The 20,332-nt window shown below is 38.8% G+C and overlaps 1 protein-coding gene and 1 long non-coding RNA gene across 4 annotated transcripts; one reads left to right on the forward strand and one right to left on the reverse strand.

Moving 5' to 3' along the window:
- Positions 1–39: 39 nt before the first annotated feature.
- On the reverse strand, positions 40–4,587 carry LOC128635259 (uncharacterized). The gene is made up of 2 exons (XR_008398195.1): positions 4,254–4,587; positions 40–400 (listed from the first exon to the last, which is right to left on the reverse strand). It is a non-coding gene; the product is annotated as an uncharacterized LOC128635259 (long non-coding RNA).
- Positions 3,246–17,940, forward strand: LOC108258558 (GDP-L-fucose synthase). Of its 3 annotated transcripts, XM_017457302.3 has the most exons (11): positions 3,284–3,392; positions 6,877–6,934; positions 7,367–7,515; positions 8,049–8,163; positions 8,887–9,015; positions 9,342–9,415; positions 10,295–10,428; positions 13,367–13,498; positions 13,674–13,753; positions 14,278–14,377; positions 16,342–17,940. In XM_017457302.3, exons 3-11 carry the CDS (start codon positions 7,367–7,369, stop codon positions 16,395–16,397), a joined length of 969 nt encoding a protein of 322 aa, XP_017312791.1. In that variant the 5' UTR covers positions 3,284–3,392; positions 6,877–6,934; the 3' UTR covers positions 16,398–17,940. The 3 variants fall into 3 exon arrangements, with proteins under 3 accessions (XP_017312774.1, XP_017312791.1, XP_017312783.1); XM_017457285.3 differs by lacking the exon at positions 6,877–6,934 and having other exon boundaries at positions 3,246–3,392; XM_017457294.3 differs by lacking the exons at positions 3,284–3,392; positions 6,877–6,934 and adding an exon at positions 4,946–5,058.
- Positions 17,941–20,332: the final 2,392 nt, after the last annotated feature.

The raw sequence follows: 20,332 nt of genomic DNA on the forward strand, positions 1-20,332 counted from the left end.
ATCTGTTCAAACACACACACACACACACGGAAACATGCATAAAACATACAACATTATATCATTTTATTACACTTAGATTCCATCAGTACAATCAGTAACACTTTTTGGACAATATTGGACATTATACGGTATTGATCTGGCTTAGTGGTTAGCACGTTTGCCTCACACCACCAGGGTTGGGGGTTTGATTCCCGCGGCTCCCCCGTGCTGCAGGGTTTCCTCTGTGTACTTTGGTTTTCCCCACAGTCCAAAGCATGGTAGGCTGACTGGCATGTCCAAAGGGTCTGTAGTGTGTGATTGCGTATATGATTGTGCTCTGCGATGGATTGGCACCCTGTCCAGGGTGTACCCTGCCTTGTGCCCCATACTCCCTGGGACAGGCTCCAGGTTCCCCGCGAACCTGTAGGATAAGTTAGAGTAAGTACAACAAGTAAGAATAAGCAAGATGGATTGATAAGGATAAGGATAAGCGGTATAGAAGATTGATGGATTGGGTCTGTTTAATCTAAAGCTTTTATAATAGGTTTGTTTGACAAATACCTGACCATAGCACTCATATGTGCTTGATGAACATCTCATTTCAGATTTAGTCTCCATTTGCCCTTATTTACATTTTATTTACGTGTTTACACTAATGTCCTTCAGTCGATGCTACGTTACAATAATAGAGGCCTTAACAGAGTCTCCAACTATTTCTAAAACATTGTGTAGATAAACTGACACCTGTATATAAAAATAGTATAGTTAACAAGTATTAAAAACAGACATCTTGGCTTTCTGACACACGGTTATGATGTACAGACAACAGAACAGAATGAGCTCAAACATGATAGTGTGAGGAGTTGTGATAATGCTTCACTGTGCCTACAATGCATATGGATCCAAGAGCATTATATTTTAAGCATTTGTCACATCACATGCAAAATTAGGAAACACAAACGTAATCAATATGCTTGCGTAGACTTCATTGAAATGTCACGTGCACGTGTCTCCGTGTCACATTGACTGTTATCAGTTATCTGTTAAAGATCTGACATTTTCAAAATCCAGACCGGATGTTTTTTAAGGCCATGTCCGGGATAAAGAGTATGTATGTTCTTATAAAGAGTATGTGCTCTTCTTACAGTTTGCGCTGGGGAGTTGAATTAGTTCCATCCATCTTCTATACCGCTTATTCTCTTCAGGAACCTGGAGTCTATCCCAGGGAGCATCGGGCACAGGGCGGGGTACACCCTGGACAGAGTGCTAATCCATCGCAGGGTACACTCACATACACATTCACACACCCATTCATACACTACCGGCACTTTGGACATGCCAATCAGCCTACCATGCATGTCTTTGGACTGGGGGAGGAAACCGGAGTACCCGGAGGAAACCCCCGCAGCACGGGGAGAACATGCAAACTCCACACACACAGGGCCACGGTGGGAATCAAACACCGACCCTGGAGATTTGAGGCGAACGTGCACTAAGCCACCGTGATTGGTCCAAGTTGGGTTTGAGTTCTCTCACCAAGAACATCAGCTGCCCCAGCGCAGGTTAGACATGGAGTGTAAGTTACTATGGCGATGAACCCCGGTAAAAGCCGAGCCACTTTCATGGTACCTAAAACTCAGGGTTGGCACAAACTAAATTGTAACTTTCCGGCTAGCCACCTAAACCGGCTTCATGGTACAGGCACCAGGGATCTGCCGCTATGTTGTTTGATTTTGGTTTATAACAAGATTCTTAATAAAGCAAAATGCACTGATATTACATGAAATGTCTGGGTTATTCAACAATTCATGAATAAACAATACATGAATTATCGCAGCTTTGACTGTGGCAGATATAAAGGAGGTGGGAATTTATACGTGCATCAGGTTTTTTCGAAAAGAAACACTTCTGCATAGGATACACCTGTGTATCCTCGCACCTAGCTCCTCTGGAAGCTTCCTCGCTTCCTCACTCCTCGTTCCTCGCCTCCTCGCGGTGCAATTCGAGAATTTAGATGTCCTTCAAGATGGTTGACGTCGATCGATTTCCAGCTCACATGCTGGAGGACGGAGGAGCGAGGAAATGAGGAAGTGTCAATTTGAGTATCGAGAAGCACCCATTTTATCAAACCACAAGCTCTCAATGTGGCCTCAGAGTTTCGCTCATGCCTATGCCAGCACTATGTCTGAATAAAACACGCCCCCTTTTTACTCTATGGGCAAAGAAATATAGAAATAAATTAATGTAAAAATAAATAAATGTACAAATATATAAATAAATACATATATAAATACATAAATATGGAAATAGATAATTGGAAATAAATAAATAATTTAAAAATGTGGAAAAAATACAATAATACATAAAAGTGTAAGGAAATAAAAGTGTAAACATTTATTTATTATATTTCTTTACATTTATGGCATTTGTCAGACAGCCTTATCCAGAGTGACTTACATTTATTTAATTTATACATCTGAGCAGTTGAAGGTTAAGGGCCTTGCTCAAGGGCCCAACAGTGGTTGCAAAAGGGTTTGAGCTCATGACCTTCTGATCAGTATCCCAACGTTTTAACTACTGAGCTACCACTGCCTTCTTTATTTTTTTTATAAGTACATTCTTTATCATTACATTTCTTTGTAGATTTATTTATATATTTAGTCATTTCTTATTTTGGCAGGTTTGGATTCCATAGATTTGACACTTCAGGTGGGATGAGCTAACCAGGTGGACTAGATATACTACAGAACAGAGGTGTTCGTTCTTATCCGGAAATGGCCGGTGTGGGTGCAGGTTTTCATTCCGACCAAGCAGAAGCCACACCTGAGTGTATTGAAAGCCAAGATCAACTGATTAAACAGGTGGAATCAGGTGTGCCTCCTGCTTGGCTGGAATGAAAACATTTGCAGGATTTGCCCTTTTTGCTTATGTCTACAGTAATTGCTAACATTTACAAAATGGGCCTACAATAAATAAGAAGTCTATTTAATGAAAGTTAATGTCCATATTTAATAAAAGGGGGGGGATAAAAAAAAAAAAGAAGTTGTTCAATAGAGTTTTCTACATGTTCTCATATTTGAAGGTGGTATTTAATGGACGGACATTCCATCTTCTTGTCCTCCGTCTTTTAGATCACAACAACTCCTCCTCCTCCTCCTCAGCATTCATGTTTGTCAGCATTATTATGGTGCGTTACTTCTTCCTCTCTCAGCTACGTCCTGTTGGTTCATAGGACGGTTACTCCGAGTCGCCCCCTTCCGTTTCAAAAAGTATTTACAACAGCAAGCGCGTCAAGAATAAACGCCTTATCCATTCGGGGAGGTGCGCGCGCAGTCGGTGGCGGAAGTAGAAACAAGGCTTCAGGTAGAGGTAGCGGTTTTCACACGGACAGACCATTTATTTAGAGAAACAAGGTTCGTATCAATATATTTACCCATAAAACCCTTACTGTACACTATAAAAAGCTGAAATGTATGATGACAGTGCAGTTTACACGACATTAAAGACACCGCTATTTCCTTAGCTTCGGATTACTTGTCTGTAATGCTCACTGGGTTGTAAATTGGTCACTCTGGGGTTTTTTGGGATGTTTTAAACGTCTCCTTTGATCAAAATATGACGTTTTCATCTTAAATATATTATTTATTTGAGTAGTTTACTTCAAAGTCTATTAGGGAGGTGACAGTGAGGGAATTTCCCCACGGGTTAATCTACATGTGACAAAAACGGTATCACCGGGGGCGTGGTCGCAGTGGAAGGGGTGTGTTTCCCCCGCGTTTATGAATGCCTCACTTCAGATTTAGTGGCAATTGCTTGGTGGGTTCATTATTATTATTATTATTATTATTATTATTATTATTATAAAAAACACAACTACAACACAGTATAATGACAAACTCGCTTATATTAAACACAGAACTTTTGAAACCAGTCTTCCGACATGGTATTGTCAGTCAAAAAAAAAGCGATTTTCTAACTAAAGCATTGGCTTTTTTTTATTTTTTATTAAATCCTGAAATAAGGTCTGTGCTTAACACAAGCTCAATATATTTTCGCGTTTTATTTGATGGTTATAACAACTTTATGCGCCAATTATCCTAATTTCAATCTTTTCCTTTTTTCTTCTTCTTCTTGGCACAAGCTTCTGTTACTGTTTATGTGTATACAATTGCTTGGGATTATAGCCTACGTATTGTATGTGTATGATTGTAAGCTGTATCGACACACGATTAATTCTTTGCATCAAAATTACAAACAAATAAATACACATTTACCTGCACTGTACTGTGGAATGATGTAATGCTTCTCGGGAGACTGGTGTAAATTGACCGATAGCGCCGTCTGTTGGTTTGGAAGAGGAAGTTGCTGCGTTTTCTCACAGCTGCGTTTGTGAGAAAATCGCTTTCTGAGAGTCGAGTTTTCCTTTGCAAAGCAGATTGTGTTCGATTATTTGTTTAGTGTAAAATGAGCAACCCAACTTAATGAGTTAGTTTAGCTCAAAATGTGTTCTGTCCTATATTTACCCAGCCATTGGGTTAAAAATAACCCGATTTGGGTTGTTTTTACCCCGGTGTTTTTTAGGGTGCTTTGTTGAATCCCTGAACCTGATACCTTGCTGCAGTCATTCGACTAAAATTACATTCACCCTTTGGAGCTCTGTGTTTCTTTTCATTCACACAGAAATCTTTGGCCTTTTACTGAAATAATACACCATCCCTCAGGTATTTTGATGTGGACGCCCCTGGCTCTACTACGGTTTCTGGCAGTAAGAGCCTGAGCCTGCAGCTGGTATGCAAAGCAAAGGACATACCAGACCAGTAGTGTTCATGATTTGCTCATAATGTGAGCAAATCTTTATTTTCTTTATTCTGACCAACTAGTATTATCCTGGGAATCCGTTGTTATTCTTTGTAATAAGGCCATAGGACAGTATAGCCAGTAGGTGGCAGTAACACACACACGGCACACGTGACCCCTGGCAGTAACATACACATGGCCACACGTGAGCCCGGGCCAACCCACAGGTGAGACGTGGCAGCGCGGTAGTTTAGGTGTGATTATCAGAGGATACACGTAAAGGTAGGACTCCTTGTGATTAAATGTATATGGGTTTTTATGCACTTTTTTAGGAAAATATGATATAAAACAATCCTTTTATAAAAGATCACGGAAGATGGAAGAGAAGTTGTTTATTTAACTGGGCATTCAATACAAATACTTGGTTCATATTTAAAAGATGTAGGCTCAATTTTATTTTATACAAGCATTATTATAAGTAGTAGTGGTGGTGGTGGTGGTGGTGGTAGTAGTACTGTACAGTACAGTAATACCTGTAAAATGTGATATAATGTATGTTAAGGCTAACATTTAAATCAGTCATTTACAATTTTATATCTAAATTACGTTAAGTTAATGTGTGATGTAAATCATAAACTCAATAAATACATAGTAAGCACCTTTATTCTAAATCTAAACCCCCTGTTTGTTACAATGCTAATTTATTATCAAGCCTTAGAATTGATCAAATCCAGTAAATTATCGAAAAGATTTCGAAGCTTTCAGGAAATTGGAGCATGGAGGGTGACATGTTCATATGTATCAATATGACTGAATATAACTGAATTGGTCTTTCATTAACCTCATGCTAATAATCACATTTTCAAAAGACACAGCAACAGGGGAAAGAACAACCCAGTGTCATCTCTTCTACTAAAATGGCATTCGCATACACGATATACTGTTTAATCGCACACACAGGATGTCATGTATTTATTACTTATGGTGCAGTTTGTCCCCATAAAACCAAACATAGACATTGTATGAAACTTATACATTGATCTAAGCTATAAATACACACACACAATATTTGATTCTGTTTTATAGCATATGCTATTTACCGTTTAACACAGTATTTTAGGGAGATTTTTATAAATGCTAATCAACTTCACAGCTACTGCTAGTCATCTGGTTAAACCTGTGCTAATCCGACAGGACTTCTGTGAGGAAGTAAGGAACAAAATGGTTCCAAATATTCTTACTTTTAAACCATTAATCCTGCTTCTGTTGATTTACAACTGTGTCATTTGAATAAAATTGCAATTCCATGAAATTGTTTTGCACGCTCTTTCTCAGTGATGTTTGTTGGTAAACGAGACCTTTTAGCTGTACTCATGTTCGACGCGTGTGAATCAAAGAGGGCTCTGACTGAACGTCAGTTGTGATGAGGTCACATGACTCGTCTTGGCCCAAATGTGCAGAAAATCTGCGGTAATTTTGAGAAATTGCAAGCTCCTCCGAATATTGCAGAGCACGCTTGATTTTGGGTTAATTTCTGCGATCGCAAAATCCTGGAGTGACTGTCAAATAGACATTACAGAGAATCCAGTTGCTCAAGCGAGATATTCTTTATTAAGCTCTATCACAAGCTTAGAATGTATTCCCCAAGAGATTCCCACAATCTCACTGTGGGTCAGGTAGCATCAGACTTGCAGTTGCTTAGAGAACAAAGACCTCAGCTTCTCTTTGTTGCAGTAATAAAGCATGGCCACATACGGCACGGAAAGCTACTTCTAGAGCACAGAGTTCGTCTTTGAAAACAAAAACAAGATTTGGTTAGCACAGATGGCCTTGGATGTAACTCGTATCTTGATGGCACCTGCAGTGTGTTTGAGAAGCTGTTGTGCTTCCTGCATAACCTTCACATGGCACTCTCGATGCCAAGTCGCACCAAAAAAAACAAATTAGACACAAAATCAGAATGCATTCATAACTCGCAGTTTTAAGTTAAATGTGTACGAGCATAAAAGCAAGACTAATATTTACATCACTACACTTTTTTCTCTTTTTAAAGTCTAAAACGAAACATGATCCTCACATTTAACTGAGTTCTCTTTCCAGGCTGCTGTTCTTTCCAAAACCTATCCTGCTCGATTCCAGTCTTGAAAGAGTTTTTTGGGTATGGGCAGATGCTTCAGTGTGTTTTTTTTTTTTATAAGTTTACGTACTTCATCAAGCACTGATTGTTCTTTTTTCGACGTGTGCTGAAACTACGTTCTTTTCTTATTTTACTTAATTTACATCTTCGTTCTGTCTCGTTCTTTCTCTGCATTGGTAGCTCTGTAAAGACAAAGATGTGACCTGCCTTTCGAGTAAATTTTGTTATTTGACTAGATTTTCTCTGACCCTGTAATTCACGCTGTTTCTTTACTCGTGACGCCGCCGGACGTCCTCTGATGTACAAATTAGACATCGTTGTGGAATATATACTAGAATGCTGTTCAATAAATCCGGTTATTTTGGTTTGGAAACTGTGTTTAAGGTTCAGTTTGTCAAAGGCCTTTAACTCTTGATTAAGTCCACCGAATCTGTTTAACTTTTTTTACGTTAGATGGAGGGAGAAGCTGGGAAAATGCGTGTGATGGTGACAGGAGGCACTGGTCTGGTGGGCAAAGCCATAGAGCAAGTGTTGCAAGAGGAAGGAGGAGCAAGAGAAGGAGAAACATGGATCTTCCTTTCATCCAAAGATGCCAACTTAATGTAAACGTCTTTTTTTATTTATTAATTTTTTTAAATTCCAAACACAGTTGTATGAGATGAGATCAAAATTTGGCATTTGGAAATGGCCCTGAGGATCATTTTTGCATGTGAAAGGAACAGTGTTACTTTCCAATCCAAAGGGCAGTTCCTCAAGACAGCACTGTGTGCACCGTGAGCACGAATGTATTTGCATTTGTTTGAACCCTTTATAAGTGCCGTCTTAGTAAGCTTACACAAGGAGCTGTTCCGGGTTGAGCCAAAGTTAGCCTAAAAATCTGTAAACACTCTGTATGAACTAACTTGGTTCAACCGGGAACAGCTCCTTGTGCAAGTTTACTAAGACGACACGCATAAAAGATTCAAACAAATGCAAATACATTCTTGCTCACGGTCCCCTCAGTGCTGTATCTTGAGGAACTGCCATCTCAAGACCATTTCTGTTTGTGAAACTGTACAATGGAAAATTCCACGATCAAAAAGGAGCATGTTCTTGTTCTGTGCTTGGGCCGAAAACAGTTCTCTTCTTGGTTTAGGGATGTAGCTGAGACAAAAGCGGTGTTTCAGAAACACCGCCCAACACACGTCGTTCATCTGGCAGCCATGGTGGGCGGCCTCTTTAAAAACATGAGTCAGAACCTTAACTTTTGGGTAAGACACACACACACACACACACGTTTCTCTTACTATCCTTATTTACATTAACTTGTTATTAATGCAGCTAATTAATGCTACACCTAAAGCCAAAATAACCTCAGGAAACCTTTTGGCTTCCCAGGCAGGGTTTAATTTACAATATAATCCAGAATCCACAAATCCATCTAGTTCTCAACACTGGCCTTTTTTTCAAAACGCATCTTAATGTAAGATTATGATATTGGTCGTAAATATTGCGTGAACAAAATGTTCTTCTGAGCATATGCACCGCCACCAAGAACAATGCCATCATCTTTCAAATTGTATACAAGGATGAATTTAGGAAAACCCTTGAAATCCAATGTGGTACTAATGTGTGCCATTAATGAAAAACCAGTTCTTTGAGTTCCTGTACTTTTGTACTAAATTTGACCAGTCCTTGATCATTCCACTTTATTACACATAACTTTATTTATGGACTTTAATGTTGTGAATTCTTTTATTTCCAGACGTCTTGAGTTAATACTGAAGTCTGGTGAAAATTTCATGTGAATAACCTCATTGGAAATATATTTACTGAAAGAAAAGTTGGCGCGTTCAATACTTATTTCCCCCGCTGTACACACACACACACACACACACGTTTTACGATCATTGGTAGGTATTTCCATTATAAATAGCTTTAAAAAATAGTGAAGGCTAAAAATATATATGTTCACCGATTACATTGTCTTTCAGAGAAACAACGTCTACATAAATGACAATGTGCTGCACACATCTCATGAGTTTGGCGTGCAAAAAGTTGTGTCCTGCCTATCCACCTGCATCTTCCCAGACAAAACCACTTACCCCATTGATGAGACTATGGTTTGTACATGTTTTCTTTTTTTTCAGTAAACAGAAATCTGACTAAATGACTAGATTTGATCTTTGATTCAGAGACTGCTGAATTTATTTATTTATTTATTTATTTAGTCTTTTTCTTGGTAAATTTTGAATCATCTTACTGGTGATTAAATGTTTTCTTGTCTCCTGGAAGTGTGTGGTTTTCTATGGATTTTATTAGATCAAAATGAATTTGATTACCGTTTCAGAGAGCGAATTGTCTTCATGTGGTGTTTTGAGATTGGCGACTGTTGTACTGTATGTGAGACTGTGTTAATTTAACTGAATCTTATTTGTCTCTCCATCAGATTCACACTGGTCCTCCTCATGAATCTAACTTCGGTTATTCTTATGCTAAACGAATGATTGATGTCCACAACAAGTGAGTAATTAGATGTTGCTTTTGTAGCTGAGTGCATCAGGGAACTCTGAAGGCTGTATCATGTGTTAGAATGTTTTATGGCAGATTTTTTTTTCCCTCAACAATGCGAACAATTTACACTAACTAGGCCGACATCGCAGAGACAGGGCGTCTCAGATTCTCAGTTGGATTGAGGACTGGATTTCGGTTGAGCCATTGCGAAACATTCCGGTTATCAGTTTTCAGCCACTCCGTTGTAGCTTGGGCAGTAGGCTGGCTTAGGGTCGTTGTCTCATTGGCAGGTGATGCTCTGCTCCAGTGTCAATTTTCCTTCAACCTGGAAAAGTGTTTCTTATCAGATTGCCCTGTACTTTGCTCTATCCATCTGTTAAGCCTGCCCAGGTTCCTAGTCCCTGCTGATGAATAGCATCTCCACAACATGATGCTACCATACCATGATTCACCGTGGGGGCGGGGCGGGGGGTTGCCGCCTAGCATAATGCTTTGTGGCAAGGTGAAACAGTTCATTTTGGTCTCAACAAACCAGATTTTCCAAATTGTTGAGTCTCTATTACAGTACTTCATTTCTCAGAAATGGCTTTTTTCATTTAAAGGCTTTCTTCTAAAGCCCAGCTTTGTTGAGTGTGTGGGCTAATAGTTATGCAACGCACTGTGTTCATACCCTCGCTTGATCTGATGATTCCTGGTAAAACTGTGTAGGCACTATTCAGATTAACACCAGAGACCAACAGAAAGATCACATTAAGGAACAGGTTGTGTTCTAGTACATTGCTTTGTTTTACTACTGTAATTATTATTTTTTATTTTTATAAACATGGCACGTTATAGTACATAGTTAAATGTTAATACATAATCATATTTCCTGTGTGTTTTGTGCAGGGCATATTTTAAACAGTATGGTCGAAAGTACACTGCTGTTATCCCTACAAATGTGTTTGGTCCCCATGACAACTTCAACATAGAGGATGGCCATGTTCTCCCAGGACTTATACACAAGACCTACATAGCACAGAGTAAGAAATACTAACATGCGTTGCATACATATTCTATCTCTCTGCAAGTTTGAATTCAGAATAATGTGAAAATCTCACCCTATTTAGTATAAAACTTCAGCGTGTCCTTCTGAAGTTTAAGAGGAAGCCAGTAACGTCTGGATACATAATTACTAATATTATTAGTAATGTAAATATACTATTATTAATCTTGATGTGGTTATTATTTACTTTTTAATCAGTTTGGTTGGTGCTTAATACTTAATAATAGGTAAACAATAGGTAGACAAACCCAGATCCTTCTAATGACTTGCGGCAGTTGCAAAGACATGATGGAGCATGGTTTATAGCTTGTAGTTTATATTCATATTTAAGTCAACTGGTCCCCGAGTCAGCTGGTTCCCATTATCTATTACATTATAGCTGCTATAAGCAGCCGTTCCCTCACCAGCCTCTTTTCCCCCTCTCTTTCCTAAAGACAAAAAAAAAAAAGAAGCGCAAAGTCCTGAATTATAAATTAGCTGGAGAAAAGGAGCATCTGAACTAGGATCCACGCCAGCATATCCTGGCTTTGCTTGAATGAACACTGTGTACAGCTTTAAACCGAATAAGTCCTAGTTGGTTGCACAATGATGAGGAATGAACTCTTTCTAGTACTCTCATCCAATAATTTTGTGTAAGTGACTTTAGTTTTCACTAAATTGTGATCTCTTGAAGACATCAATTGAGAATATAGCACTGACATCAGACCTTTTATTAACAAATACGAGGGTGAGCGTTTCTCCAGGCTGTAACAGTTTGGAGAGTGGGAAAAGCAGGAAAATGTGGTACATTTAATTGCGCTTTTTTAAAAATTATTTAAAAATAAAAAATTAGTTTTTTTTGTGGGTTGAGTTTATAACCAGAAAAAGGTCCAAATTGATTTAATATTGACAAAACTACAGAACAGCTTGATAACTAAGGAATAACAGAGGACCTAAATAATGCACACTGTATCACCTCTTGCTCTCTCTCTCTTTCTCGCTCTCTTGCACTCACTCACTAATGCATTCACACCCACACGTACCAAACACTCACACAAAGCACAGCCTCATTTTACAGGCAAAACAGAAAGCATTACCGAGCGCGCTTCCAACCGAAACTCCTTCTGTAAATCCAGACAAAATACTTCACCATATCAATGGTTATAAGTCTTGCATGTTAAACAACAACCTGTTTTAAATCTGTGTGTTGTTAGTTTTAGATTATGTTCAGCTTCATACATGCACCTTCTGTCCAACAGATTAGAGCATTAAACTGTGTGGTGGTATAAAAGGCCACTTAAATAAAGCAAAAGATCATCTGCGTATAAAGATACACGATGTTCCATACCCCCTCTCCTAATACCGTTTATTACAGCCATCAGCCATAACATTAAAACCACTGACAGGTGAACTGAATAACAGTGACTATCTCATTACAGTGGCATGGGGCAAGGGGTGGGATATATTAGGCAGCAAGTGAACAGTCCGTTCTCGAAGTCGATGTGTTGGAAGCAGAAAAATGGGCAAGCGTAAAGATCTGAGCGACTTTGACAAGGGCCAAATGGTGATGGCTAGACGACTGGGTCAGAGCATCTCCAAAACAGCAGGTCTTGTGGGGTGTTCCTGGTATGCAGTGGTTCGTACCTTTCAAAAGTGGTCGAAGGAAGGACAACCAGTGAATTGGCGACATGGTCATGGGCCGCCCAAAAGCTCATTGATGCACGTTAGGAGCGAAGGCTAGCCTGTCCGGTCCGATCCGATCCCACAGAGCTACTGTGTCACAAACTGCTGAAAATGTTCATGCTGATTATGATAGAAAGGTGTCAGAATACACAGTGCATCACAGCTTGCGGCGGAGCTGCAGACCTGTCAGAGTGCCCACGTTGAGCCCTGTCCACTTCCGAAAGCGCCTACAACGGGCTCGTGAGCGTCAGATCTGGACGAAGAAGATGGGAGAAAGTGGCCTGGTCTGATTAATCACGTTTTCTTTCTATAAGGCAGGTAGTTTTAATGTTATGGCTGATCGGTTTAATGTTTTGAGTGCAATCGACAGAGCTTCAGTAGCAGTTGCAAAAAGAAATCGGGACAATTTTGCATCCTTGGCTGGTATGATTAGTCTGGATGCACACGGAGCGCGAATGGTACAGCAGAGTAATCCAAGATATTGCCAAATTCATATTTTTAAAGGACACTGAAGCGTGACACCCATTCTGCTCAATCATATGCTTCACGACAAAGAAATGAGCAACCATTAGTTTTTTAATGTGTTTATTTGTCTGATCTGAGGTCTTAGATTTATATTCTGTAAAGCATCTAGCATACACTTCGAATATGAACGAGATGTTTCATATAGGAATGAGCACATTAATGTAAACCTGTCAGTTGAATTATAGCCATAACTCTTGTCAGAGCAGTCTTGTTAGAGTAAATCAGATTTGAGAATTGAGCAAGTCCTATATCCTTACTTTGACTGTTCTGTAGTGAATCAACAATCCACAGGACAAGGATTATTTGTTTTGTTTACTAGAGATCTAGTTATTAAGTCTCATGATTCAGTGTGAAATCCTTTCATTGGCATTGAAAAACAACCACACCTAGAAACTATAAAGCTCCTTTGGCAGACGTGTTGATGTATGTCTTGCAAACGACATCTGTGCTTTAGCACATAAGCATGACAATACGATTTGGGTATCTTTGTTTGTTTCTAGAGATTTAATAACGTTTGATTACATCCAGAAATTACTGTCCATTGTGATAAAAGTTTATATATTTTTTCAACAGTTTAGCATTGTTAGTGCTTGTAACACTGTTTAAATAGAAATAAGAACACATTCTCACTGCAAGAGCAAATGAAGCCTGCTTATTAGAAGAAATTAATGTATATAATGTAAAGTCTGTTTCATGAAGCTTTCTTTTTTCTTTTCTTTTTTTTATAGAGGAGGGGACAGCCTTGCATGTCTGGGGTTCTGGCCATCCACGACGGCAGTTTATTTATTCGCTTGATTTGGCTCGACTCTTTCTTTGGGTTCTCAGAGAATATGATGAGGTGGAGCCAATCATATTGTCAGGTAAACACTTTATACACACGTGTTTAATCTCTGAGGTGATTATATTGTATAAGTGTCGGTGTTTCCAATATATTATTTGTCTTCTAAATGATAGCTGGTGCCATGAGATTATGAATCTGTAATTGTGTTTCTCTCTCTCTTTCGCTCTCTGTGTTTCACACACATACATGTGCAGTTGGAGAGGAGGATGAAGTGTCCATCAAGGAAGCTGCGGATGCAGTTGTCAAAACTTTGGGGTTCAAAGGGGAAGTTGTTGTATCCTTTTACCCATTGAAACTCGCACATGACGAGGTGAACGAATGTGCAAAAGACTGAGTTTGAATCCCAATAATGTCAACGTGAGCCAAGGGAGCAAAATTGGCTGTGATTTCTGGGTGGGAGTGATGGCATGCTCTCTTTCCCCTGAGACACTAGCTTATAATGGGCATCTGTGAGCTCATGTATGAGAAAGAAGGCAGATAACACTTTCCTCAGAGCGTGTGTACGCCACCCATGAACACTACGAGTTTAAAAAAAAAAAGATGTGGTTGGTTGGCATCACGTGTCTCAGAGGAACAATGTCTTCGAAGTCTAACACGTTCTTCCTCTGAGAAGTATCGCACAACTGATACTCATGCTTCATCACCAGTCTAAGTCTAAGATCCAGTTATAGAACCACGTCTTCAGGCACAATAAGCAAATTTTTCCTTGATCTCTGTGTAATGACTGTATCAAGTGCTGATCTGATTTCAGCAGCCACCTAGCTCATATTGAGACTTGACCTTGACCTTGATGTTCAGTATGATACAAGTAAAGCTGATGGACAGTTCAAGAAAACAGCCAGCAACGCTAAACTCCGCAAGTACCTTCCTGACTTCAGCTTCACTCCTTTCCACAAAGGTAAAAACCACATACAGAAAGACACAGACAAGAGTACGTATTAGGGGTGCAGCACAGCTCTATTATCTGTATCTGTTTTGGTGTTTTGATCTCAGCTATGTCACTCGAGTTAATAACAGGATTAACCAGATTCCATGTAGAGCTGTGTGTAAAGCTTTCTATGTAATGTTGCTGAGTAAGCTGGGGATGTTTGTTATGGAACTGTTGTTCATAGTTGATAACAATAGCCAGCTATTAATGTTATTAGATTTTCCTTGTTTGTTTGTTTTTTTTATTACATGACAGAAAGATCAGAATATTTTGTTTGACACGCGATCAGAATCTACTACATACAGAATTCTCTGTATTTCTGTGTAAATATGACCTAAAATATCATCAGATTTTCAAACCCTAAAAGTCCTAAATGTAGAGAACCAAATTCAACGAATGAGACAAAAATACTATACTTGATCAATTATTTATTGAGGAAAGTGATCCAATATTACATATCTATGACCCCCTTGAAAGCTAAACATTTGTGGTAACTGTCGATCAGTCCTGCACATCAGCTTGGAGGAATTTTTGCCCGTTCCTCAGTATAGAACAGCTTCAGCTCTGGGATGTTGGTGGGTTTCCTCGCATGAACTGCTTGCTTCAGGTTCTTCCACAACATTTCTATTGGATTAAGGTCAGGACTTTTACTTGGCCGTTCAAAAACATTAACTTTATTCTTCTTTAACCGTTCTTTAGTAGAATGACTTGTGTGCTTAGGGTCTTTGTCTTGCTGCATGACCCACTTTCTCTTGAGATTCAGTTCATGAAAAGGAGTCCTGACATTTTCCTGTAGAATTTGCTGGTATAATTCAGAATACAGCAAAACCGGTCCAAACCATGAAACTACCACCATCATATTTCACAGATGGGATCAGTATAAGGTTCTTATGCTGCAATACAGTATTTTTCTTTCTCCAAAGATAACACTTCTCATTTAAACCAAAAGTTCTGTTTTGGTCACATTTTTCCATCAGCCTTCTGGCATGTCCACATGATCTTTTAGTAAACTGCAGAAGAGCAGCAATTTTCGTTTTGGAGAGCAGTGGCGTTCTCCTTGCAACCCTGCCATAGTTGTACACACCATTGTTGTTCGGTGTTCTTCTGATGATGGACTCCATCAACGTTTAACATTGATGTGCTTTAACAGCTAACGTGACGGAGGTGTTTAGTTGCTTAGAAGTTACCCTGGGTTCCTTTGTGACCTTGTGGACTATTACACATCTTGCTCTTGGAGTGATCTTTATTGGTCAACACTACTGGGGAGGGGAATAATGGTCTTGAATTTCCTCCATGTATACACAATCTGTCTGACTGTGGATTGGTGGAGTCCAAACTCTTAGTTGTTGATGCCTGTTGAGCATCAACAACTCTTCCTCAAAGGTCCTCAAAAAAATTTTTTGTTCGTGCCATCGTTCCACAAACAAATGTGTTGTGAGGATCAGACTCTGATAGATCCCTGTTCTTTAAATAAAACAGGGTGCTCACTCACACCTGATCATCATCCCATTGATTGAAAACCACTGACCTGACTCTAATTTCACCTTCAAATTAACTGCTAATCCTAGAGGTTCACATACTTTGGCCACTCACAGACATGTTATATTAGATCATTTCCCTCAATAAATAAATGACCAAGTATAATATTCTTGTCATTTGTTTAATTGGGTTCTCTTTGTCTACTTTTAGGACTTGTCTGAAAATCTGATGAGGTTTTAGGTCATATTTATGCACTTATTTATGCATAGATATAGATAGAAAACTCTAAAGGGGTGACAAACTTTCAAGCACCACTATGCTGCATATAGTCAGTGTATCAGCCACTGCTTCATGTTCACTTTCGTTCATGCACAGTGCATACACGTTCATGCCTCATAGTACATGCTGGCAAATGTGGCGAAGTGGATTTTACAGCTGCTACTCTCTTTCCTCAGCCATGAAGGAGACCTGTGATTGGTTTGTGGCCAATTATGACATCGCTCGTAAGTGAAGATCATTTGAAGAATGCCACCTGTCTTGCTGCAACACAATATAGGGTTTGTAGCACAAATGTTAAACCCATTGCACTCGAAGTGTGCTTGAGTGAGGAATTTGAAAAAGCAGCACATTATTATTATTATTATTATTATTATTATTTGTGGAAAATATCCACACTTAAAGATATGATATGATAAGTAATGAATAAAACACGACTGGGCATGATGTTACTGGAAAATAACCAATGACAGGTTGATGTGATGGGGCCTGTCTCGAAGTATAGCTAAAGTTAACACCCCAAAGATGATTCTTCTCTTAACAGCACGTCCTGAAGTGTTTTATTCCTCTCATACCGAAGCAATGCCAACAGCTTTTATTTATTAAAGACCGACTTGTTGTATGATTTATAGTAACCTTTTGTTGCTATGGATGCATGGAAACCAGTTTGTTCTTGTCATAACACTGAGATTGTCATAACATCCTGAAGACTGGCGGTTACAAAGCACTGGCACTGGAGACTCCTTCCAACAATGTTAAATAAACATCTCTACACAGAAATGTCTACCATATAAGCCCCTTTTTCAGTTGTTACTATAGAAACAACGTAAAACAACGAGCACATTCATATCAACGTGGGATTTTCCAGCCGTGCTCTGCTGGAACAGTAATCGATGTATATCTCACCAGTCAAATTCAAGAATTCGACATCACTGTGGTATAAATGTCAGTAAATGTACAAATTCTTAGTAAACGAAGTGTAGTGTATTCCTATTCCCTCATTTCTGTGAATAGCTAGCTGCTTTTTTGGACACATTTATACATGTATGGTTGTATTTTCCCAATGATAACCCTTTTTGGATAGTATAATTTTGTGTAAAAGTAGGTTACAGAATAACATCCTCAGGATACTTTCTGAGTCTTACAATGGAAAAGGCTTCTTGCTAATTACAGTCCCTTAAGGCTACTTTACTGTGATTTGATCCTTTCATTTCAAATTCAGGCATTCAAAATGCCTGAATTTCTTTTTTTCCCCCCCCATGTTTAAAAGGAAATGATTTATGATTCACAGCAATTGTAATGTTATCACACCTTCAGATGTACCTCCATGGTTCGAGGAGTAGGGATTAATGTTTCAAACGGGAGGAGTTTACAATAACGCGGCTGAAATTACAACACGGGGACAACGTGCTTCCTTTCTACCCTGGTTCATCCTTTGTTCAATTTGAAAATAATAAGCACCATTAACACTATTTTAAAAAGTAGTAGGAGTAGTTATCAGGGATTTTTACTATGATTCTAAGGGTTTTATTTCTAATGAAATGAATCGTTATGGTAAAATGTTTACCCTTTCTTTACTGGGATGATACGGTGTTTTATTTAGGATCTGTTAAATTTTCATTTACTAACCATTTTCGTCAGTCTGAGTTGTACAGGATTAGTAGTTTAGAAATGATCTGATATGGTTTTGATGAGCAATGTCATTTTTGATCAGTGACCAAATGAATTTCTGCATTTATTTTGTTTGGTGAAATATTAAACATTTGCCATGTTATGAACTATCGATTTGATTAATTTTTTTCTGTGTGCTGCTTATTTAGTGTATAGTGCTTTGAGAAGCTGCTTTTAAAGGTGCTCTATAAAATAAAGCTTATTGTTTACATATGTATATTAATCCTACATGTGTACAAAACATGGATTTACAGGTGTGATAGTTTTGTGATTTTACAGTTCGAGATATAGAACACATATGCACACATCACACGTGGGGGGGGGGGGGGGGGGGGGACTCCTTGAGACGATATGAGGAAGAAACCTTGAGAGGTACCAGACTTAAAAGGGAATCTATCCTCATCTGGGTGACACTGCATAGTGCGATTATAAATAAACTGTGTACTACATGACCAAATAGTGCAGTTGTGTAACCAGGAAAATTCATTACAGTTTTTACATGAAGTCTGTTTTGTTGAACATCTCCAATGTTCACTAATGGAGACTTGAGTGCAAAACTGTTTGTGGCATAGCAGTTTTAGTCCTAAGCCATCCTAGCATAGCTGTTCATATGAATTGTGGTCCAAAGTCATTTTCATGTTTTTAGGCTGCACCATGTGAGGCCATCCTCAGCAGCAGCATGTGATTTCCAATTGATAAGAACTCCAACCAGAAGTAGGGCATCAGGATGGATCAGGCAGGTCTGGAGAGCAGAAGGGGTCAGGATCACTGGTATCTCAGGAGTAGCATGTATAGCTCGACAGAGAGAGAGAGGGTGAGATTATGCTTATTGTCCTGTAATGGTTAAGGACAATGTACAATGTGTGCAGAATGTAAGCAGGGACTCCGGCAACTAAAAGTCCGATATCCAAACATCTCGGTTCACGACAACGCTCTATGCCCGTGAGCTCTCCAGATCTGCTCCTTTAAGCCTTGACTTAAACACTGAGACTGTGTCTGAGTCCCGAACACTAATTGGAAGGCTGTTCCATAACTGTGGTGCTTTAAAAAAGAAAGCTCTGCCTCCTGCTATAGCCTTCATTATTCGAGGTACCAACAAATAACCTGCACCAACGTGCTGCATTAACTTGGAAAAAAAAGTAGGCTAGCAAAAATGAACATTTTACTTTAATGATAATTTCATTTTTTAAAATACACTTTAATGATTGCCTTGAATAAAGAATACATCTTGAAATTTGAAATGAAACAATTTTCTTTAAAAACAGTTGTAAGCTAGTCTGTAATGTTTTGTATTGCACTAAGGGCACACCCAACCTCTTCCTCATTCTTTGAAAACCACATTATATGCAAACACATTAGGCAAAAAGAAAACTTTAGTCAGTAAAACAGAGTCCCTCCATTTTCACAGGCTCAAAAGTAATTTAACAATTGACTGATAAGCAGTTTCATGGCCAAGTACGGCCTGAGCCCTCATTATGTCGTGATAAATTAAGGAGATAAAAGGCCTGGAGTTGATTCCAAGTGTTAGATTTGCCTTTGGTATTTGCTGGCCCAAATTTTGCCTATTACCTGAAGACACTTAACATAGAAACAGATACTCACATATTCAATTGGAGAAAGAAAAATAAGACACCAGCCGTGAGTGAGAAGAAGCAAGGGTCCAGGTTTATTCGTTCCATTCCACCACACGAGATCCACACAGTTGAGACGTCCCAAGGATGATCTAAAAACTATTTATACAGTTTTCTTAGGGTCAGGATGACCCAGATACCAATGTGTTTTAGAAAGAGCTCATCAAAATTACCATTCTGTTTTAGAAAGGGCTTATCAAAATTACCAGTATGTTTTGAAAAGAGCCTTTTCCGAACACCATTATGTTTGAAAGAGGTACGAGACAACATTTCGGAGAGACCTTGGTCTCACAGTTATCTCGCGGGTGTAACGACTCAACTACCCTTATAAATGGCCCCTCTTGGTTCTCTCTTAAAAATTAAGGCCTTCGTCTGTATTACTCCTGACTTTTTCTCGTGAGACAAGACTCTTCCCCACCTCCAAGTATATTATGAGTAAGTTTCTTTCACATTTTTCTGTATTTCTGGTTTATAATTTCCTTTCATATTTGCTCTACATTTCTGTTTTATTTATATATATATATATATATATATATATATATATATATATATATATATATATATATATATATATATATGGTATATATGCTTGCAAGTGGTTTACTGTACTCCCTACTTCATAATATCATTATATTGTCCTTATAATATCTTAATACTCCTTTTATTATTCTTATAATGTTCTGTTTTCCTTCTGTATGTGTGTGCGTGGTGGCATAGGCCTGTGTGTGTGTGTGTGTGTGTGTGTGTGTGTGTGTGTGTGTGTGTGTGTGTGTGTGTCTTAGTTGACCATCCACCTACGCTCTGAGGCCTGCCGCACTAATCAAATACATGTATGGTTTACACCTTGCTTATCTGTGTGTTGTGTCTT

Source organism: Ictalurus punctatus, chromosome 2 (genome assembly GCF_001660625.3).
Source record: "Ictalurus punctatus breed USDA103 chromosome 2, Coco_2.0, whole genome shotgun sequence".
Classification (NCBI taxonomy): domain Eukaryota; kingdom Metazoa; phylum Chordata; class Actinopteri; order Siluriformes; family Ictaluridae; genus Ictalurus; species Ictalurus punctatus.